Genomic DNA, 18,542 nt, shown 5'->3' on the forward strand with positions numbered 1-18,542 from the left:
CCTGCAAACCTCACCTCCCCAAAGCCCCTGCTGGGGGTCGCCCACCATGGCAGCTGGGCAGGTGGGTGCGGGAGGAGCCGCAGCAGACACTCGAGCCCCCTGCCCCGGGGCGGCCCTCCGCTCTGCTGACTACGCGTACGCCGGCCGCCTGTCCACAGGGACGCGCCGCTTCATGCTGCCGGGCTTAGCTGGCCGGCTGCACAAGGTCGGCCACCGCTCTGCAGTCTGCTCCTGGTGTCCTTTCCTACAGGCCGTGCAGGCAGGGCAGGGTGGCCGGGCGTGGGCCGCCCCCTCAGGCTGTGTGGATGCAGCCAGGCCCTTAACCTCCTGTCCTCAGTTTCCCCATCTGTACAGTGGGGGTGCAGCCTCACTCTCCCAGCATAAAGGAAGCACTGGACCTGCAGATTTACCCAGAGATGGGGCAGGAGGGGACCTCAGTCGGGAGGGAAGGGAGGGGCTCCAAATCACCAGGGATGGCCCTTGGGGGCTCTTTAGTGGCAAACACTGGGGAGGGAACTTGCAAACTCTTTGTGCCAGCCCTCTGGGCAGAACTGGGCAGAACCTGCCCTTGGCCCCTGCCTCTAGGAAGCCCCTGGTCCTGCCACACCTCCAGGCCATCCTGGGCCAGCCTTGGGCGCAGCACCGCAGAGCCCCGTAGCCCATGTTCGGGGCTTGAGGCTGGGACCAGGGTGCTAGGGCCAATCCCAGAGCGGGGAGGTTGCCTGCAGGGTGGCTGTGGGATTTGAGACCTCACCTGGGCCCCCGCTCCAGCGGCAGCACCCCCTCCCCTGGTCCTCGGCTGGGAACTAACGCAGTCGCCAGCCCCCCAGCTGGGGTCCCAGCTCTGGGACAGACCCACTCTGATGCCCGGGAGAGTCCCTGGTGGATGTTGGCAGAGCCCCGCAGAGACCATCATCACAGTCTGGTGCCTCCTCCAACAGCTCCCCGATCCCACCACTCAACAGCCAGCTCAGCCTGTCCCATCCCCCTGGACCCAGGGTCGAGGCCACCCCAAAACCGCACGCCTGTCCTTAGAGGGGCCTGCCTGGGCCCTGCCCGCCCTCCCCCTGCCCATCCCTGCTCCTGGTAGCCCACTCCCAGCCCTCCCGTCTGGAAAGTGGATGCAGCCTGGAGCAGACGCTCGGCCTACAGCTCTGGGGGTGAGGGGCTGGCAGGCACGGCTGCCTGCCCCTCCTCGTGGTCTCACAGGCCTGTAAGGGGCGTCAGCCTGGCCCTGCATGGCGGGATGCAAGGGAGGACCTCCTCTGCCAGATTCTCTGTGTCCACAACCTGGAGGACCTCTGCAGGGGGGCGTGTGGGGGCCACAGAGGAGCCACCTAGGTGAGGGCCTGCGGGTGCTGGATGCCCGAGCCAGGGTTGGGCCTGGGTCTGCGGAACAAAGCCCCTGCCCCCTGAGAAGCCAGGCACTACCCCGGGTCAGGCAGACCGCCCTAACCCTGCCTGTCCAGGGGCCCGTGGGAGCCGGCTGGCCCTCATCCCAGACTGGCTCACTCAGCTCCAGTCAGCATGTCCAGGGAGCAAGGCCACGCCTGTACCCTGTACAGTGGGCAAGAGGAGCAGTGAAGGTCACAAACAGGGCAGGGCCCTGTTCAGAACTGCCCCCTAGAAGCGTGGCAACATGAGAAGCCGGCCCGAGGGCAGGAAGCAAGTGGGGCAGGTGCTGGGGCCACAGGAGGGAGCGGCCCGGGCCCAGGGGGTGGGAGAGGAGGGCGCCTTCTGGCCTGCACCCTGGGGGCATGGGACGTGCCAAAGGGGGCAGGTCAGGGCACCCCCAAGACTGAGGCTCCGGTGTGAGTCTTCAAGAGGCTCCTGGGGGCTGAAAGATGGCCTGGTAGAGCCCCCCGTGGGGTTTTCACACAGGGATCCGCAGCAGGGGTTGCCGGGGCCACTAGAGGGCCAAGCGTTCTCCAGAACTCGAGGGTCCATGCCCTGGGCCTTGGGGATGGCTCTGCTGGCCAGAAGGTGGTCCCAGCTCTGAGCCCGAGCCTCAGAGTGGCCTGGTCTGGCCTCTTTTGGCTGAACTCAGGGCAGAGCTGGGCAGGAGGCCCAGGCCGCCAGCATGGATGGGCCCTGAGCCCACCAGCGGCCACTCACCTACCTGCCCAGACCCCACCCTCTGCCCCGCCCCCGACAGGCCCACATGTCCTTTCCAATAGTGGGGTCCCCCGGCCCCTGTTAACTGCCTGCCTGGGATGCTCTAACAAGGCCTTGGATAAACGGCTCAGAGGCCGCTCGGGCCAGGGCACACCAGTGTCAGGGTGGAGGCCGACCAGTCAAACCCATCCCAGGCTGGAAGATCACAGCCGAGAGGGGGTGGGGCCCGCGAGGGAGCCCCTGACCCCCCCGGCACTCTGGGGTAGTGTCTCCAAGGGGCAATGCCAGGCAGGGTCCTGGGATCAACGGGGGCAGCCCCTGATCTTCACTGGGGAGTTCCTCTGATGGGGTGGGGGCGCAGGCACAAAGAGATGGGAAGAGATGGGCAGGGGGCGGTCAGAGGACAGACAGGGCCTCAGAGATGACCAGACCCCCAGCTTGAGCAAGCGGGCGATGGGCGGTGGGGACCCTCACTGAGCTGGGGGAACAGATGCGTGCGAGTATCTGTGTGTGCATGTGTGTGTTCTGTGTGCACACACGTGTGTCTGCAAGGCGTCTGCACACATGGGCACCTGTAGCACGCTTGCACGAGACTGACGGCAGGAGGAGGGCTCAGTGTGTGCTCTGGGATGTGCGTGGCAGTGACCGGGGAGGGGCCAGCCTAGAGGGGGAGCCCTGGGGCGCCCAGGGCAGGGCCTCGGAGGAAGGCTGGGCCAGGGAGCGTGACTCCACACCCCTCCCTGCAGGTAACTGCGTGGTAGCTCATCTGAGCCGGGCTCGTGCTCCCTGCCCTCAGCCACACCCGGAGACCGGGCCTCCCCTGGGGGTCAGACTCCACAAGCCCACGGACCAAAGGTGAGGGTGGAAGTGGCTCCTGTCCTCCGGGCCGGGCTCCAGCGTGGTCACTGGTCCCTCTTCTCAGAAGTCCTCACAGGTGGCTGTTTGCCCGAGGCTGCGGGCCTCTGTCTGGCCTGTGGTTCACGTATCCTGACCGGGGTCACTGCGGCGTCCAGCGTGCACTGCCCATCCTGGGTTCCAGTGATCGATGGGCACCCAAGCCCCCTCAGATCCCCGCCTACCCAGCCTGCCTGCAGCCAGGAAGCCAGCTGAGTGCTGGGCCCCAGAGCTTTGGCCAGCCTCTGCCCCAAGCCTACCGCACGGCCTCTCGGAGCCTGTGGGGCAGCCTCTGGTGAGGGATGGGGGACCCCAGACAGCCAGCCATGTCAGATGAGGAAGGAGAAGCTGGAGTCACGGTGATGAGAGAGGGCTGGCTGCACCCAGGCCGGGTCTCGGGTCTCAGGGGACCCCCGCGAGGCAGGAACAGTGTCAGCCCCACGTCACAGCTAGGGGGGGTCACCAATTCGCTGAGGGGTGCCCCACCCACCTCCCACCATGTCTCAGATGCATCCGCGCCCAGGTGGTCTGTCCAGCCCCCGCCCACAATCAGAAGCTGGGGTGCCCCAGGTTCCCTGTCCACAGGGGCATCGGCTCGGTGCCAGCCCGCCAGGCTCCAGGATTCTCCAGCCGCACCTCCATCCCTGGGCCCCCCGCTCCCCTCCCAGCCCAACACACAGGCCCGACCCGGCCCTGCCGTCCCCTCCCCACCCACCCCAGGCCACCAATGGCATCCCCAGACACCAGCCACAAAAGGCGCTCTGTTGTCCCGGCCGGCCCCCTGAACAGTGCCCGCCTGTGTCCTGCCCTGGGGAGAAGGCTGCCCTGGGGGAGGGGTGGGTGGGCATCCGCGGCACGGACGGCGGTCCGCGGGCTGGCGGGTGGGCAGGACTGCGAGAGGCCACCTAAGGGCGCCTGACCACCCCGCCCCCTCCCGTGGGGCCCCCAGGGCCCCCACAGATCCCTCCTGGGCCGTGGCAGGTCAGGCAGCTAGTTTCCCGGAGGCACAGGCAGCACCCCTGGGTGACCCCAGTCACTGACCCCGGACAGCCTGCCCAAGCGGTCTCAGGGGCACGGGGCCACGGGGAGGGGCCGGCAGCCCGGGCAGGCCTCCGTTTACGAGCAGAGCCAGGGTGTTCTGCTAGGAGAGCCTGGCCCCTAGCCCCGCGACCACCACCTGCCCCCACTCCCAGCCCACGTGGGGCCAGCCAGGTCCCTGAGCACCCCAGGCCAACTTGTAGGGTATCCCAGGCCTGCCCCGAAGGGGCCCGGCCGTGTTGTCCTCCCAGCAGAGAGAGGAAGCAGAACAGGGGAGGGTCCCCAGGTCCAGGGGTGGGGGGCGCCGGGGCGGGTCTTGGCTGCCAGCGGCGAGGCTCCCTCCCCTGCCTGCCAGCCTGGGCACCGGGGCCGCCAGGGGAAACTGGCCAGAAGCCAGGCAGAGCTGCCCCGGAGGAAAGAGAGAGGCGGTCCAGCCGGAAGGTCCAGTGCTGGGGGTGGAGAGAGAAGCCTTGTCCTGGGCTGGCTCGGCTCCAGGCCGCCCCGTTTAGACCCGCAACCTCATCACGCCTCTCTTTCCCAAGAGCCTGTCCCCCCAAGCCACTTGCAGGCCTTGAAGACACCGCGGCTCCAGCGCTCCGGGCCTGTGCTCACACCCGCCAGCTCTGAGCAGCGCTGCCCCACCCCCATCCCCCGCCGGGCAGACACACCGGTCCTTCAGGTCACGGGCCTTCAGGTCACGGGCAAGGTGGCGGCCCTGGAAAGCGTTACCTGAGCCTGCGGGGCCTCCCGAGAACAGACGCGCCCTCACGAGAGCCCACCACTTCCTGCGACCCGGGCAAACACACGCATGCACACACAGTGCCCTTGTGTTGCACAGACACACTCTGCGGAGCCCGGGCGGGGACAGCGAGCGTCAGCCCCTTCAGCTGGGCGTCCCTCGGGGGCAGGGAGCTCTCCCGAGGAGGGGAGGCTCCCGATATTCTGGCTGCGACTCCCTGCCTCTCCTCTCTGCGACCCCCTGCTTGGCACCAAGAGGAAGCCCGTGCTCCCCGAGGGAGACACAGCATCCTCGCTCATTCCGCTGCCGGTCACAGGTGACGCCCTGCCCACGCCCCATGCCAGGGTCTGTTCCTGGGGTTCCCAGCAAGAGGGGCTCATCCAAGGTCAGTGGTCCAAGGTCACACGGGGAGGGGTTGGGGATGGCGGCAAGATCAGAAGAGGCAGTCAGGAAGGTCCCTTGTGGCCAGGCCAATGACGCGGAGGTCCCGGGGGTGTCCCAGGGGTGTCAGGGTGTCCCCGACAGCATGGGGTGGTGGGAGGGGCAAGAACAGTGGAATGGATGCTTAGCCCGGACACGCTTCAGGGAGCCCAGGTCTCCGGGCTCCCGACGCCCCCTGACCTGCCCAATGGCACCAGCGGCTGCATCAGGACAGCCCGTCCCGAGAGGGCCCTGAGCACTTGGTGTTCAGAGGTACCAAGGCTCCCGACACCCACGGGCACCTTCTCCCTCATCTCCAGGAAGGCTGAGGGGAGGGAGGGTGACAGAGTCTGGGCCGGGCCCAGTGCCACCACCAGCTTCACCCCGAAAGCTAGGGCTGGGTGGGCAGAGAGAACAGGCCAACCTGTGGCCCAGGGCGAGCCCCGGGGAAAAGGCTGACCCCGAGACCAGGGTTGGGCCGAGCCAGAGGGACATGTGCCCTTGCAGGGGACACACAGGGACTGGTGGGACCCGGAGGGTCAGGGCTTGGGCTGGAGGCAGGGACAGCGCTCTCTGTGTAATGACCTCACTTGCATCCACCTGGACAAGAGGGCTGGCAGCTCTGACTGCCCAGGGCAGCGCCTACACTGCCTGTCCAAACTCCGCAGGGAGGCTCCGCCAGCCAGGGACACCGGCTCCAGGGGGCAGGCCCCCCACCATCACCCCCTGCCCCCCAGTGACTTGGCCAGGCCAGCTGGGCCATGCATGGAGTTCCGAGGCCCTGCCTGCCAGCTACTCAGGTCCTCCGCCTCTCCTCCCACCTCAGGGACCCCTCAGCCGTGTCTCAGCTGAGAATCAGCACCCCCAAAACCAGCCACCCCGTGGGGGACGGGGGCCACCTGGCCCTCATCTCACCATCCATCACAGCTTCTGAGGCCCTGGAAACCGCCTGCCCTGGAGGCCTCTCTGGTCCCGCAGCCACCCAGTCACTCAGCAAGGACCAGTCCATACCTGCCCCCCCCCCCCCCCCCCCCGCCAAGTGAGCCCTGGAGGATGCCCACAGACCCCACAGGCAGGGACACGCTGGGAAGTCAGAGGCAAGGGTGGGAGTGCTGTGGGGGATGGGGAGGTGAGGGGGAGGAGGTGTGGGGGCAACAGTGGGAGTGAGTGTTGAGGATGAGACAGTCGAGGGGTGAGCCAGGGTCCCCTGCCGCATGCAGACGGATTCCGTTTGTCTAAAGCACTTACAGGACACACACGGTTATGCTTGTAAAGGCACAGAACATTCTGGAAGGATGGCAGGGACATGTTAACAGGAGGACCTGGGGTCTAGGGTGAGGAGACTCCCTCTGTGCTCTAGCCCTTTGGGGTTGCTCCCATTGCTTGTCACCTTTCAGGTGCGTGCATACAAAGTCGCTCAGTCGTGTCTAACTGCACCTCATGGGTGGCAGTCCTCCAGGCTCCTCTGTCCAGGGGATGCTCCAGATAAGAATACTGGAGTGGGTTGCCATGACCTCCTCCAGGGGATCTCCCCAACCCAGGGATCGAACCCACATCTCTTATGTCTCCTGAACTGGCAGGCAGGTTCTTTACCACTAGTGTCCCCTGGGAAGCCCAAGTAGAAATGAATTAATAAGAAAAAGGGGAGAGGATGGTGGCTGCAGGCAGGAAGGAGACCCGGTTCCCGCTACCCTGTGAGCCAGGGGGACACTGGGTGCAGGGAAGGCTCCAGATGCTCAGGCAGAAAGGGGTCCGAACCCAGGGGTTTACGTGCGGCCACAGCCAAGGGTCCTGGGTCTCCTGCTGCGTCTCGCCCTGCAGAGGAGGGCTCGTGCCTCTGTGCTCTGCCTCTGAGGCTCAGGCTTGGAATCAGCAGGAAGCTCTTCCCCTCTTGGGCCTTGCTTTCCAACAATGAAGGGCGGGAAGAGGGGTTCCCCCAGCACCCTCTGCACGGTATCCTTGGAGCAATGCCACAGCCCCAGACATGAATGTCCACCACGGGGCCCAGCTTCCAGGGCAGTGCACACTCATATTCTGTGCTGTGTTGTGGGTCTGTTTGTGGTAGACTCTGACGGGGGTCTTGGGTGGTGTCAGGATGACAAGAGGAGCCTGGAGTCCAGCATGCTTGTGGGCGGGGGCTGTTCCCAGGAGCACCTAACATCTCTTTGGCCATTGGGGCAGGTCACCATCTCAGTCTAGGACCACCCCCTCTGCCGTAGTCCCCACCACTCCCAAGACACAGTCCAAGGCCTACAGGGCTCTGGGTTCTGGCCCCCTTCCCTCTGGAGCCCCGGTCCTGCTGTTCATCTCCTCTCTAGCTTCTGCACACAAGCTGCCTACGCCTCACACCTGCCACAGGGCCTTTGCATGGCTGCTCTCGTGCAAGACCATCCTCACCACTCCCACCCCTCTTCTCTTGGTTTAGCTGCCATTCCCCATAGAGGTCTCTCGGAGACCCCCACCTCTGGCCTCCTTCTACCCCAGAGCCCATTCGCTGAGCTGAGCAGGGTCTCTTTCCTCCCTTATTCCCACTGGCCTTCACATGGTGGGGCACGCCATCTGCCTTGCTCAGGCTGCACTCCCAGTGTACATGTGTCCACGTGGGCACCTGTACTTTCACTACGTGTGTGCAGGCTATACACAAGGGTATCCGGGCCATGTGTCTACCCAGAAATCGCAGCTCTGACCGGTAGCACGGCCACAGCCACGCAGGCTGGGGGCCAGAGAGTTCCAGAGGACAGTGGGACAGAGTGGGTCAGCAGGGATGCACGAAGCTAACCAGCGCTCCGGGTTTAGGGCTTGAGGAGGCCACCGCTTGCACACCACCACAGGACCCATCAGAGGTAAAATGTGGTTAGATTCAATCCTGCCATCCCGGGCGCGCATTGACACAGATCTGATTCGCGCACGCACACACGTGTGGCAGTCTGCGTGCCTACCCACACAAGCCGCCAACCTGCCGGCCGGACACGCACGTGCACGCGTGGCACACAGGTACCTAAACTCGCTCCTCACGCCCGTGCACCGAGCACGCAGGCACGGCGAGTGCGGGGAGGCGGCTGACTGCGCTCGGGCACTGACGAGGGAGCCTAGAGGCGGGGGCGGCCGGGCTGCAGGGATGGGGCGGGCGCCCGGGCGGCGGACAAGACGGAAGGGGCGGGCAGGCGGCCGGTGGCGCGGGCGCCCTCTCTCGGCCGCTAGGGGCAGCGCGCCGCCCTCCGTCGCCGCCGCCGCCACCGCAGCCCCGCGCCCGCCGCCCCGGCCGGAGCTGGAGGCGTCCCCGGGGGGCGGACTCTCCCCCAGGACCCGCTCCGGAGGCGGGCCCGGGCCAGGTGGGCCGGCCAGGGGGCGAGAATGCCGAGGGAGGTTGCCCGCACCCTGCCGCTCGTCCGGACCCGCCGAGGCCGCCTCCTGCCTGGCCCCGAGGCCGCGCGTCCGCAGGCGCTCAGCTGCCTCCGGACCCGGCCGGCCGGGACGCTGCGGGCCCAGCACGCTGCGGGCCCAGCGCATCGGATGTCCGGCAGAGCGCCGAGGGCCTGGGCCGGAAGGGCCCGCAGAGCCTCCCCCTCGCCCCCATTTCACGGACGCGGCCACCGAGGCCGGAGAGGGGCCGGAGCCTGCGGGCGAGGCAGGGCCCCCCAACTTGGCTGCGTCCCCTCCCAGCCCTGGGTCTGGAGCAGAGAGACGTGATGCCGAAGGCGGCGAATCCCCTTTCCTGCCCCCGCGCGGGAGCGCGGCGGGGACAAGCGCCCTTCCCCGGGATCGGAGGCGGCAAACTCCGCGCTCGAGCCTCCGCGCCGCGCCCGCCGGCGGAGCCGCGCGCCGCCTTGGCGCATTCCCGCCGGCCTCGCTCTCGGCCTCCCGCTGCCCGGGTTCCGGGACTCCCAGGCCGGCCCCCCGCCCCCCAGATCCAGGCGCAACAAGTCTGAAAGCAGCGCCGAACAAGAGCGAGCGAGCCGGGAGGAAGGGCGCGGGGCTGGGCGCTCCGGGATCCCGGAACGCGCGCAACGTCCGCCTCCGGGGACGCGGCGCGGGCGGCGGGCGGTCCGGGCTGATCGGCTAGCGGCCCCCACCCCTTGAGCGGCCCTGACACTGCGCGAGCGGGGGCGCGCCCAGGAGCCCCCACCCCCTCCTTCGTCTTCTTGACCTTGCTGGGGTCCTCAAAGCCGGACCCGGCGGCACCCGGGCGTCCGGACGCAGAGTTTCGCGGCCGCCTGCGGGGGCGAGGGAGGCTCTCTCCTTCGACCTCCCTCGCTGCCTCGGCGGCGGCGGGGGTCGCCGAGGAATAGAAAGCTGCAGGCTCTAGGAGATGCTATGGCCGCCTCCTCAGACCCCAAATACACGGTATTCCACCTCCGGATATGAAGAGACCCCGGCCTCCCGTTCGCTCCCAACCCCGCCCGCGCGGCCGCTGCTCGGAGGGGGCGTGTGTTTGTGTCTGTGGGGGAAGGCGCTGGGGGTCCCCTTAGGTCCCGAGGGTGGGTTGGGAGCGCAGATCTCCCAGCCCCCTTCCCAATACGTTTGCCAATTGGCTGCCTGGGGCGGGGGGTGCGCGCCCCCTGCCCACCCACACACCTGCACACATTTCAACTCCTCGGGAGTTGCTGCTAAGGAATTCTCGGCCCTGACCCCAGGGAATGAAAGGGACGTGACGGGAGCGCGCGGAGGGAAAGGGCGCTGAAGCAGGGGTGGGTTAGGACTCGTCCGGCTCCATCCTGGCTCCCTGCACGCCAAGAAACTTGGAAGGCGAAAATAAAAGTGGGGAGGGTAAGGGTCCCAGCGGGCCGGGGTCGGGGTGCCGGAACGGGCGCTCCCTCTGAGCTGCCTAGGAAGTGACCCAGCGGGAGCCGCCGCACCCGGCAGTGGTCCCCGGGCAGAGAGCCGCATCCTCTGACAAGCCTTCCCGGCTACCAAGCTTCGCGGCGATTTTCAGCTCCGCCGTGCCCTCCCGAAGCAGGCCCGAGGCGCGCTGTGCCCTGCCCAGGGGGCCGCGGGGACTAGCGGGAGAGGGCGGCCGGCCGGGCCCAGAGCCCCAACCTGCCCGGGAGGGAGCGAGGGCCAGGCTAGTTCCTCGAGGTAGCTGCGCGGCGGCCGATGAGGGCCGGCGGCCTCGGCCCGCTGGGAATGGGGACCGAGGAGTGCCCGGCGCCCGGCCTCGCCGCTTCCCGCGGAGAGGGCGCAGGGCCGACGCAAAGTTCGGATCCGCTTATCCGCGCGGCCTGTCCGAACGAGTGGAAAAGATCAGAATGGAGCGAATCAGGGCGTTCGGCAGTGTGTGTGTGTGTGTGTGTGTGTGTGTGTGTGTGTAGGGGGCCGGACAGGGCTAGGGTAGCCCTCTAACCATCTGGGGGAAAGAGCATCTCTAGGGAGTGTCCACCGCCGGTGCCGCGTCTACCGGAGGCTGCGAGGGAGAGCCTGTGCGTGTGGGGAGGACATCTCAGGTCCCTACAGGGGTTTAGGGGCTCTAGGTGTGATGAGGGGAAGGGGGACACACCGGGGTGTCTCTCCTGAACCTACCTGGGTCAGTGTGTGGCTGCGGGGCACCTCTGGGGTTCCCGAGACCCCTGCCAGCGCCCGTGTGGGTCGTGGACACAAGGGGAACGCCTTCCCCAGCCGGCCCTGGCTCTGTGCATGTGACGGGGAGGGTTGTCTTCCTCAGCCCGGCCTGCCACCCCGGCCAGGCTGCGGGTGTGTGGACTCGGGGGAGCCGAGCAGCGCCGAGGAGCCTCACCCACGTCCAGGTCGCCCCCTCCTCAACCCTCCCGGTGCGGGCGCGCGGAGACCTGCCAGATTCCGTCGCCGCCGCCGGAGGAGGCAGGGGGCGGGGGCGGGGGGGGGGGGGGGTCCGAGCTCGGAGCGCCAACCTCGGAGCTACGAAGCCCCAAACGGCGAAGTTAGGAAGTCCGGGCGACCGCCCCGACCCCGACCCCCTCCCACCCTCGCTGCGCCCCCTCTCGCCGCGCCCCCAGTCCCCAGCCCCCCTCCAGAGCCTTCCTTACCTTCCCCGGCAGCAGCGGCCCCGCTGGCGAAGACTTGATCGGGCGAGTTGCAAATCCCCAGGAGCGCCCCGCGTCGCCGGCGGCCGAGACGGGCGCCCGACCGGAGCGGGGGCTCCTCCTGCCGCCGCCGCCCCCGGCCCGCTCCAGGCCTAGCCGGGACGCCCCCGGGAAGCGCACTCGCCGGCGCGCGCAGGTCCCCTCCCCTCCCCCCGCCTGCCGGCGCCCCCCGGACGCCCGGGAGGTCCGGATGCCCGGGCTGCGGGCGATGCGGGGCGCGCGGGCCCGGGCCCGGCCAGTACGCGGCGCGGCCGCCTGTGCTACCGGCTCGCCGGCTCCACGCTCGTTCCGCCGGGGCCGCCGCCAACGCCGCGCCCGCCGCTCCCTCTCCGGCCGCCGCCGCCGCCGCTCGGCTCCTCTCTCCTGGCCCGCTCCTCTCGCCTTTTTTCCCCTTCCTGAGGAGGGGGGGCGAGCCGAGCCGAGCCGGGGGCGGGGCGGCGCGGGGAGGGGGAGGAGGAGGCCGAGGACGGCGAGAAGGAGGAGGAGAGAGGCGGGCTCCTTCCCCCACCGGGCTGCCGGCGCTCCCCAATCTCTCGCTCTGAAACTGGATCCCGAATCGGGAGCCAGAGACTGCATTACGGATTACATCAGGCTTTCTAGAGCTTCCAGATCACACACGAGAGGGGAGCGCGAGCGGGGGGCGGGGTGTGGGGGAGGGGAGAGGGGGCGGGGCGGGGGGGGAGGATAAACGCGCACACGCGCGCACCGGGGGAAGCCCTGCGCCAGCCCCGCGCAGCAGCAACACCAGGAGTTGGGTCTCAGCTCTCTGCCTCTCCCGGGAACCGAGGAGTGGCTGCCGCGGGCCGACTGGGCTAGTGGACGGGTGGGTGGATGGACAGGCAGGGCAGATGGATGGAGGGAAGGAAGTTGTACGGGGTTGTGCCCCGACAGGGCGCAGAGGACAGGCTGGGTGGAAGGGCGGATGAGGTAAGTGGGCTTCGGTCGAGGAGGTGCGGGAGGGGATGGGTGGAAGGACAGATGCCTAGAGAGATGGGCGCCGTGGTGGATGGAGGGATGGAGGGTGGGTGTATGGGTGGAGGAACCAGGTGGAAGAAGATGGGCAGGCTAGGTGGGGGCATAACTGGGTGGATGGCACCTGAGTGGAGGGCTGAAGAGATGGCTGGGCCGTTCAGTTGCAAGGACGGTGCGTGGCTAGGTGCAGAGGTAGGGTGGGCGGGTTGGACGGGAGATGGGGTGAGGGCAGAAGACATTGACCGAAGCACAGACCCTGGACCGCATCAGTGAGCCTCAGAGGTTGGCGGACATGGGAAGGCCCAGCTGGAACGGCTCAGATTGGGTTTGTCCAGTCTTTCCTCAGGGGGCTCTGTTCTGAGAGTGCTGAGGGAGGGGCTTGAGAGAAGAGCCCCCAGGATTAGAAGCACCACTTACCCTGAGGGGCTGTCCTCAGTGGTTTCGTCCACATTCATATCCTCCATGCATCCTCCTTTGACTTGGTGACAGTGGGAACATCCCAGTCCCATATGCAGGTTTTGTTTTTCCATAAACTGGGGGAGACGCCCCTTTAGCTGCTTCATCTCTCATCTTAAAGTGACCATAGTCCCCCTTCTTTTGAGACCTTTGGCCAGATACCCACAGGGGGCCTCCCTAGAATGAAACACAGCATCTTGGAGCAAGGACCTCAGGGAGATCACTTCAGGGTCCTTCTCTGCTAGGACGTTTATGCCTTCCAGCCCCTTGCTTCTTTTTCATAACTTGCGGTCCACTCTGAATGCAAACTCCTCATTGAGTCTTCCTGAATATGCAATCACACACACAGTTCTTGTCTTAGCAGGCCACCAATGCCTTTGCGGCCCAGGCCCAACATCTGGTCCAACTCTCGGCTTTTTTTAGCTTCTTCCCAGAAGGCTCCATCAGGGTGTCATCACTGTCACCATCAGCCATTAATTCACAGTCGCTGTCACCGTGCTCAGCCTGAGCGTCAGCATGCAGCCCCGCACAGTTCTCCCCGTGGCCGTCACCGTAACCCCCGAGCGGGGTCTCCACGGCACTGTCACCCGCAGCAGCACGTGGCTCACCTCATCGGGGCAGCTCCGTGCAGGCCAGCCCCTCTGGAAAGGACAGGCTGTGGACCGAGCCTCTGCAGGGGGCATCCTGAAGGGCTCCTCGGAAGAGCTAGGTAGACAGGTCCCCAAGGCAGTCGGAGGGCAGAGGAGGCCCCTTTCCCAGTCCGCCCCCAGGGCAGCCGTATCCCTCTCCATCCGGGGGAGAGGACCTGCTCCCCGGAGCCTCTGAACTGAGGGAGGAGGCAGAGGCGATGCCCCTGGGGGCTGTATCTCCCACCGCTCCCCACCCAGGCCCTCAGGGCCTTCGCCTTTTCTTTGCTCTCCTTCCTGCACTAGCAGCCCGTGGCCGCCAGGGGGCTTTTGCTACTAGGCCGTGGACCGCGCCAAGGGTGCCCGCAGCTCTGAGTCAGGATTTCAGCTGCCGCTTTGCCACCAGCCCTCCTCGCGCCCATGGCAGAAGGTAGCAGCCATCCCGCGCTCCTCTGCTCTGGGACCCCCGCTGGGGGTTCCCAGGGCAAGGCTGGGGTCCCCTCCACTCAGGCCATCTGGTGCGAAGCGATGTCCCCGGAGATGGGACTTCTCAGCGGGCCCTGTCTGCCCCTCCTTGCCTCCCTCCACTCTTGGTCCTTTCTAGAAAAGGGTCTCCTCACCCCAGTTCCTGACCAGACCCCAGACAGTTCCTCTCCTAGAGGAGATAGGCCAGCTGCCTCCTGCTCCTCAAGGAGGGAGCAGGGTCAGCAGGGCCCTGGGATTGCGGCACAAGGAATCCTATCCACTCCCCAGGCCCGCACCCAGCTGAGGTCCTGAAACAGAGTTGCACGGGCCTGGGCCCGCTGCGGCTTCAGCAGCCCTGGGGGTGCATGGAGACCGTGACAGAAGGGGGTGGGGTTTTCTTGCGGCCCAGACATCTCAGGATTCTACACTTCTAAGCCAAGGACCACTGTTCCTGAAGTTTGCCCCCAGTTGACTGCCAGCATTCTCCACCAAATCTTGTACAATCCCCACGGCCACACACACACGGGGGCGGGACACAGCCTGTAGTAGTCCAAAGTGGCCTCAGCATAGGAGGTTGAAACTGATGGACCCATGCCAGGTCAGCCTTATCCAGCTGGGCACCAAGTCCTGGTACCTCTTCACTCAGCCCCAGAGGGAGCATATTAAATTTCATGGCCATAAACCACACACTGACCATAGCCATCGACTCACTGACCACTGACCCTATTCAACACTGAGCCCTGTAACTGGTCCCACTCCAAGTCCTGACCCCGGGTGCACTCCGAGCCCTGACCCTGGTCACACTCTGAGCCCAGACCCCGGTCCCACTCTGAGCCCTGACCCTGGTCACACTCTGAGCCCAGACTCCGGTCACACTCTGAGTCCTGACCCTGGTCACACTCTGAGCCCTGACCCTGGTCCCACTCTGAGCCCTGATCCTGGTCCCACTCTGAGTTCTGACCCCGGTCCCACTCTGAGCCCTGACCCCGGTCCCATTCTGAGCCCTGACCCCAGTCCCATTCTGAGCCCTGACCCTGGTCACACTCTGAGCCCTGACCCTGGTCACATGTTGAAGCCCCAGCCTGGTCCCACTGAGCCTTGTCCTCATGGCACTTTACCCGTTCAGCTCTTTATTCCCAAGCCTGAGTGTACATACTAAGGCATCCCCGAGGAATGAGAAATAGAAACTTTGTGTGTGCGGGGGCTAGGAGGACCCCCAGTGGAGCAGCAGGAAGCCTACCTCGGGGTCATATCTGTTTCCAGCCATTCTCACACAGGACCGGCCCCTCTCTGGGGAAGACATGAGGGTTTACCTGCGGTCACGGGGAGGCCTGGGATGGTCTAAAGCAGAACCTCCTAAGTCCTGGTCTCCCCACCCAGCCTCCTGGCACCAAGGCAGAGCGAGGGCCTGCAGCACCTGGCACCCCTTCCCCGGCCTTCAGAGGCACCTGGGGGCTGGCTGGAGGGGCCAGGGCAGGGGTCCAAGCCTGGGGACATCGTGGCCCTGTCCAGCCACTTGGTGGACTTTGTAAGCCAGAGGGTACGTGTGGGGTGGGGAAGAGCAGGGTGAGTAATCAGCTGATTCACATGCATGTAATTAGTTGTGGATGCAACATGCCAGCGTCAGCCTCCCAGCCAGGACACGCAGGGCCTGCACTGCCACTCAGCAGAACGAGGCCCCGCCCTGTGGCCACTCCGCCTTCTGGCTCCCCTGCTGCCCACCCGCTCAGCCCTGGACTCTCCAGGCTACGTGACTGTGAGGAGATGGAAAAGAAGAGGGATGCCTGAGGAGGAAGGAAGCGAGGCCAGGGCTCCCAGCTCCTCTAGCTGGCCACAGGCTCCCATGGAGCCTGGATCCATGGAGCCATGAATCACCCTCCGGTGATCTCCCCCTTGGCAGGCATGGCCCCCGAGACACCCCAGACATCTCAGCCCACCTGCAAGCAGACAGGCCAAGGCGCTCCCTGGGCCCAGTGACAGCGACCAACCCTCCTGTACCCCCAGCCAGCCCAGAGCTGGGTGACGGGGCGGCGGGGCCGGCATAGGTGGGCCTGGGCAGGTGGGCAGTCAGCTCCCATTCCGAGACGTCCACAGTCCTCCACGGACCATCGTCCTGCCCCAGCCCCGGCCAGGTCTGCACACACAGCAGCGACCCAGCTGGGGTCTGTATCCTGGAGACCAAGTTCAGGGCCAGAATCAGCATGAGTAGCCGGAGTCCAGCAGTGAGAGGACCCAGGGGACCGACTTCCACACCCACCCTGCACAGGCTGCTCACTCCTGGGCCAGGGGCACTGGGGTGGGGGTGGGCACAAAGGGCAGAGAAGGCTGGTCTCCAGATGGCCCTACAGAGCTGGCCAACAGGATGGGTGGTGGCCGTATTCTGTGCGGGCTGACCAGAACATCTGCCCCTGGCCACGTGTGGCTGCTGAGCGTCAGGAATGAGGCTCGTGTGCCCGAGGAACTGAAGCTTTAATTTTACTTACTTTTCACTAGTTTCACCTTAAATAACCACGTGTGGCTGGTGACTGCCCTATTGCATGGTGGCCTGTCATCCCTGCAGGGGACTGGCCTCTAGGAGTCCTGAGGCTCCCCCCGGGGAGGGCTCCGGGCTGGAGGGGACCTGAGATTTGTCATTAACTGGACTCCAATGAGCACGTGAGCTGTGGCTACAGGCTCCGCTGCAGAGCTGGTGAGCCACCTGGCACCGCCCGTTCCCCGCGTCGGGCTCCAGGTGAGAGTGGGGAGTCCTCAGGGCAGATCGGTGCAGTGGCTGCAGCCAGACGGGGCTGGCTTGTATCCTGACGGACCCACCTTCTAGCTGTGTGACCTCAGGCTACTTGCCTCCTCTGTGCCTGCTTTATCTGTGTGCTGGGGACAATAAAGTCACCCCCTGTGTGGTCTTTGTCAGGATCGAGTGAGTAAATCAAGGCGGGCCTGGCACAGATGGCCAATTCCGATGGAGGTGCGGGCTCCACGTCAGAGCCCCAGTTTTCCTGCTCTCTGGTGCCAAACGTCCTGGCCCGGGCCCAGCTCCTGCCCCCTCCCACCTGCTTCTCCACACTGACTCAGCACAGCCGCAGAGTGGGACCCCTGCCTCCAACCCCTCGGGGTCAGGAGGCGTGATGGTGGCAGATGGCGGTAGGCTGCCCACGGCTTCATCCCCCTCTGGCCCCAGGGCCTTCAACTCCTGCCACCTGCCTCGGTGCCATGGAACCAGTGTCCTATGGGCCACCATGCACGCCTTCAGTGTGGCCCTGCCCCGTGGGCCCCTGGCCACCACCCACACCTGGGCTGAGTGTTGGGCCTGGGGCTGGCAGGGCAGGAGGTGGGGGGGAAAGCTGCGCGGACGCCAGCAGTTACAACCCTCGCCCTTTGGAAGCTCCTCCAGTGCCTGACCTCAAGCCCTCTTGCTGCAGCCTCGACCCTGGCCCTCCATCCAGCCTCTGCTCCCCACCTCTGCCTAACGCCAGGCGTGCCTGATGCGGAAATCTCAGAGGGAGGGGTCCACTTGGCAATTGGGGTGGTGGACACCAGGCTGGAAAGCTGGAGGCCCCCTGGCAGGGTGCTTTCAGCCAGGCAAGACACTTTCTTGCCTGGCTGGTGTCAAAGCCCAGGTGGTGCTGGGGTGTGGGTACCCAGGAGGGGGCCATGCCTCCTGAGCGGGGAGCAGATGGGAAGGGGCAGAGCCAGGGAGCAGCCAGTCCCACTTTGGACCCTGCTGAGCCCAGCTCGGGGCCGGGACTGCCCTTCTGCAGGGAAGGTGTGGAGAGGTGAAGGCGCCGGCTGAACCCATCAGGCAGGACCCAGGCAGACTTCTGGGGGGAGTGGGTCTTCTGTCTGGGGGACTTGGGACCAAGTGCTTGAAGAGTTTTCCTACCCAGCCCTCAGGCCCCAGTCCTCAGTCTGCGCGGCCAGCTGCCGCCTGCAGGCCTGAGGGGCCCACAGCCTGGGCTCTGGATGCTGGTTTCCTGGCCGTGCTGCTGAGTCCTCGGCCTTCTCCTGGGGAGCCCGGGACACTGAGCTTATGTAACCGGAATGCCCTGCCTGCTCCCCAGCACCCCTCGCCTGCCCTGCCCTCCCTGGGGAGGAGGAGGCCGGGGTGGCTTCAGGCTATTTTCAACCACTCGTTCTCACAACTCTCGGGTGAGAACCGGGTGCGATTGGCGGGTTTTCCTAACACCCCCGTGGGAGGCAGGGCCGAGGAAATGCAGGTCAGGGAGAGGCGAGGAGGCTCCAGCCCATAACGGGCGTTGCTGCTGCTGCTGCTGCGAGGGTCGGGCTGGGGCCCACTGTGGAGCCGTTAGGGTCTCCAAGACCCGACAAGTGGGCAGCCTGGTGGCCATGCTCCCCACATGTCCGCAGCAGCCATGCTGGCCAAGGCCACTTCACTCTCTGTCTCCTTTTGCAGCCTCCAGGGGCTACAAGGCATGGTGCCGCTCGGAAGCGGGAAATCTTGTGGCTCAGAGAAGGGGTGTGACTGGCCTGAGCTCACACAGCCAGGATTGACACCAAAGTCTTTCCTCTAACCAGGTGGGACCTTGAGTCATGGACTTGTTCTTCAAAGAGAGGGAGACTCTTCAAGATTGACAGCTCAGACAGGGAAGGCGGGATCCTTATGTGTAGCTCCTGGCTCGAACCCTGGACACTTCCAAAATGCCATTTCCAGTCCTCACCATCGTGACTGAGCCCCGACCCTCCCTGGTCACCCCTGAGGATGACCATCCACTGCAGCCACTTGACAGGTTTTCTTGGAGCCCTCTT

The 18,542-nt window shown here is 66.0% G+C and overlaps 2 protein-coding genes across 10 annotated transcripts in view; both read right to left on the minus strand.

Annotated features, from left to right (window-relative positions):
• ADGRB1 (adhesion G protein-coupled receptor B1) overlaps window positions 1–11,851 on the minus strand; it is a 77,185-nt gene extending 65,334 nt beyond the window's left edge. For 3 of the 9 annotated variants that reach the window (XM_070476896.1, XM_070476893.1, XM_070476891.1), the window contains exon 1: window positions 11,206–11,850. The gene's annotated coding sequence lies outside the window, so the exon portion shown is untranslated. Of the gene's footprint in view, window positions 1–4,776; window positions 4,870–11,205 lie in introns of those variants that run through there. The other 6 variants (XM_070476900.1, XM_070476894.1, XM_070476899.1 and 3 more) reach the window with 4 other exon arrangements.
• Window positions 4,931–12,698, minus strand: LOC139038514 (collagen alpha-1(I) chain-like). The gene is made up of 10 exons (XM_070477503.1): window positions 12,652–12,698; window positions 11,771–11,832; window positions 11,206–11,657; window positions 10,990–11,077; window positions 10,248–10,425; window positions 10,063–10,203; window positions 9,333–9,420; window positions 8,182–9,265; window positions 5,484–5,603; window positions 4,931–5,244 (listed from the first exon to the last, which is right to left on the minus strand). Exons 1-10 carry the CDS (start codon window positions 12,696–12,698, stop codon window positions 4,931–4,933), a joined length of 2,574 nt encoding a protein of 857 aa, XP_070333604.1.
• Between the last annotated feature and the right edge of the window lie 5,844 nt (window positions 12,699–18,542).

This window comes from Odocoileus virginianus, chromosome 15 (genome assembly GCF_023699985.2).
Source record: "Odocoileus virginianus isolate 20LAN1187 ecotype Illinois chromosome 15, Ovbor_1.2, whole genome shotgun sequence".
In the NCBI taxonomy this organism is placed as follows: Eukaryota; Metazoa; Chordata; class Mammalia; order Artiodactyla; family Cervidae; genus Odocoileus; species Odocoileus virginianus.

Bases quoted from the DNA above. Each gene is read 5' to 3' on its own strand.
- LOC139038514 (XM_070477503.1), bottom strand. From the start codon at position 12,698: ATGGAGGATATGAATGTGGACGAAACCACTGAGGACAGCCCCTCAGG. The intron at 11,833-12,651 runs GTAAGTGGTGCT...TCCGTAATGCAG, and splicing joins ACTGAGGACAGCCCCTCAGG to TCTCTGGCTCCCGATTCGGG. The intron at 10,204-10,247 runs GCAGGTTGGGGC...CTCTCCCGCTAG, and splicing joins TGGCCCTCGCTCCCTCCCGG to TCCCCGCGGCCCCCTGGGCA.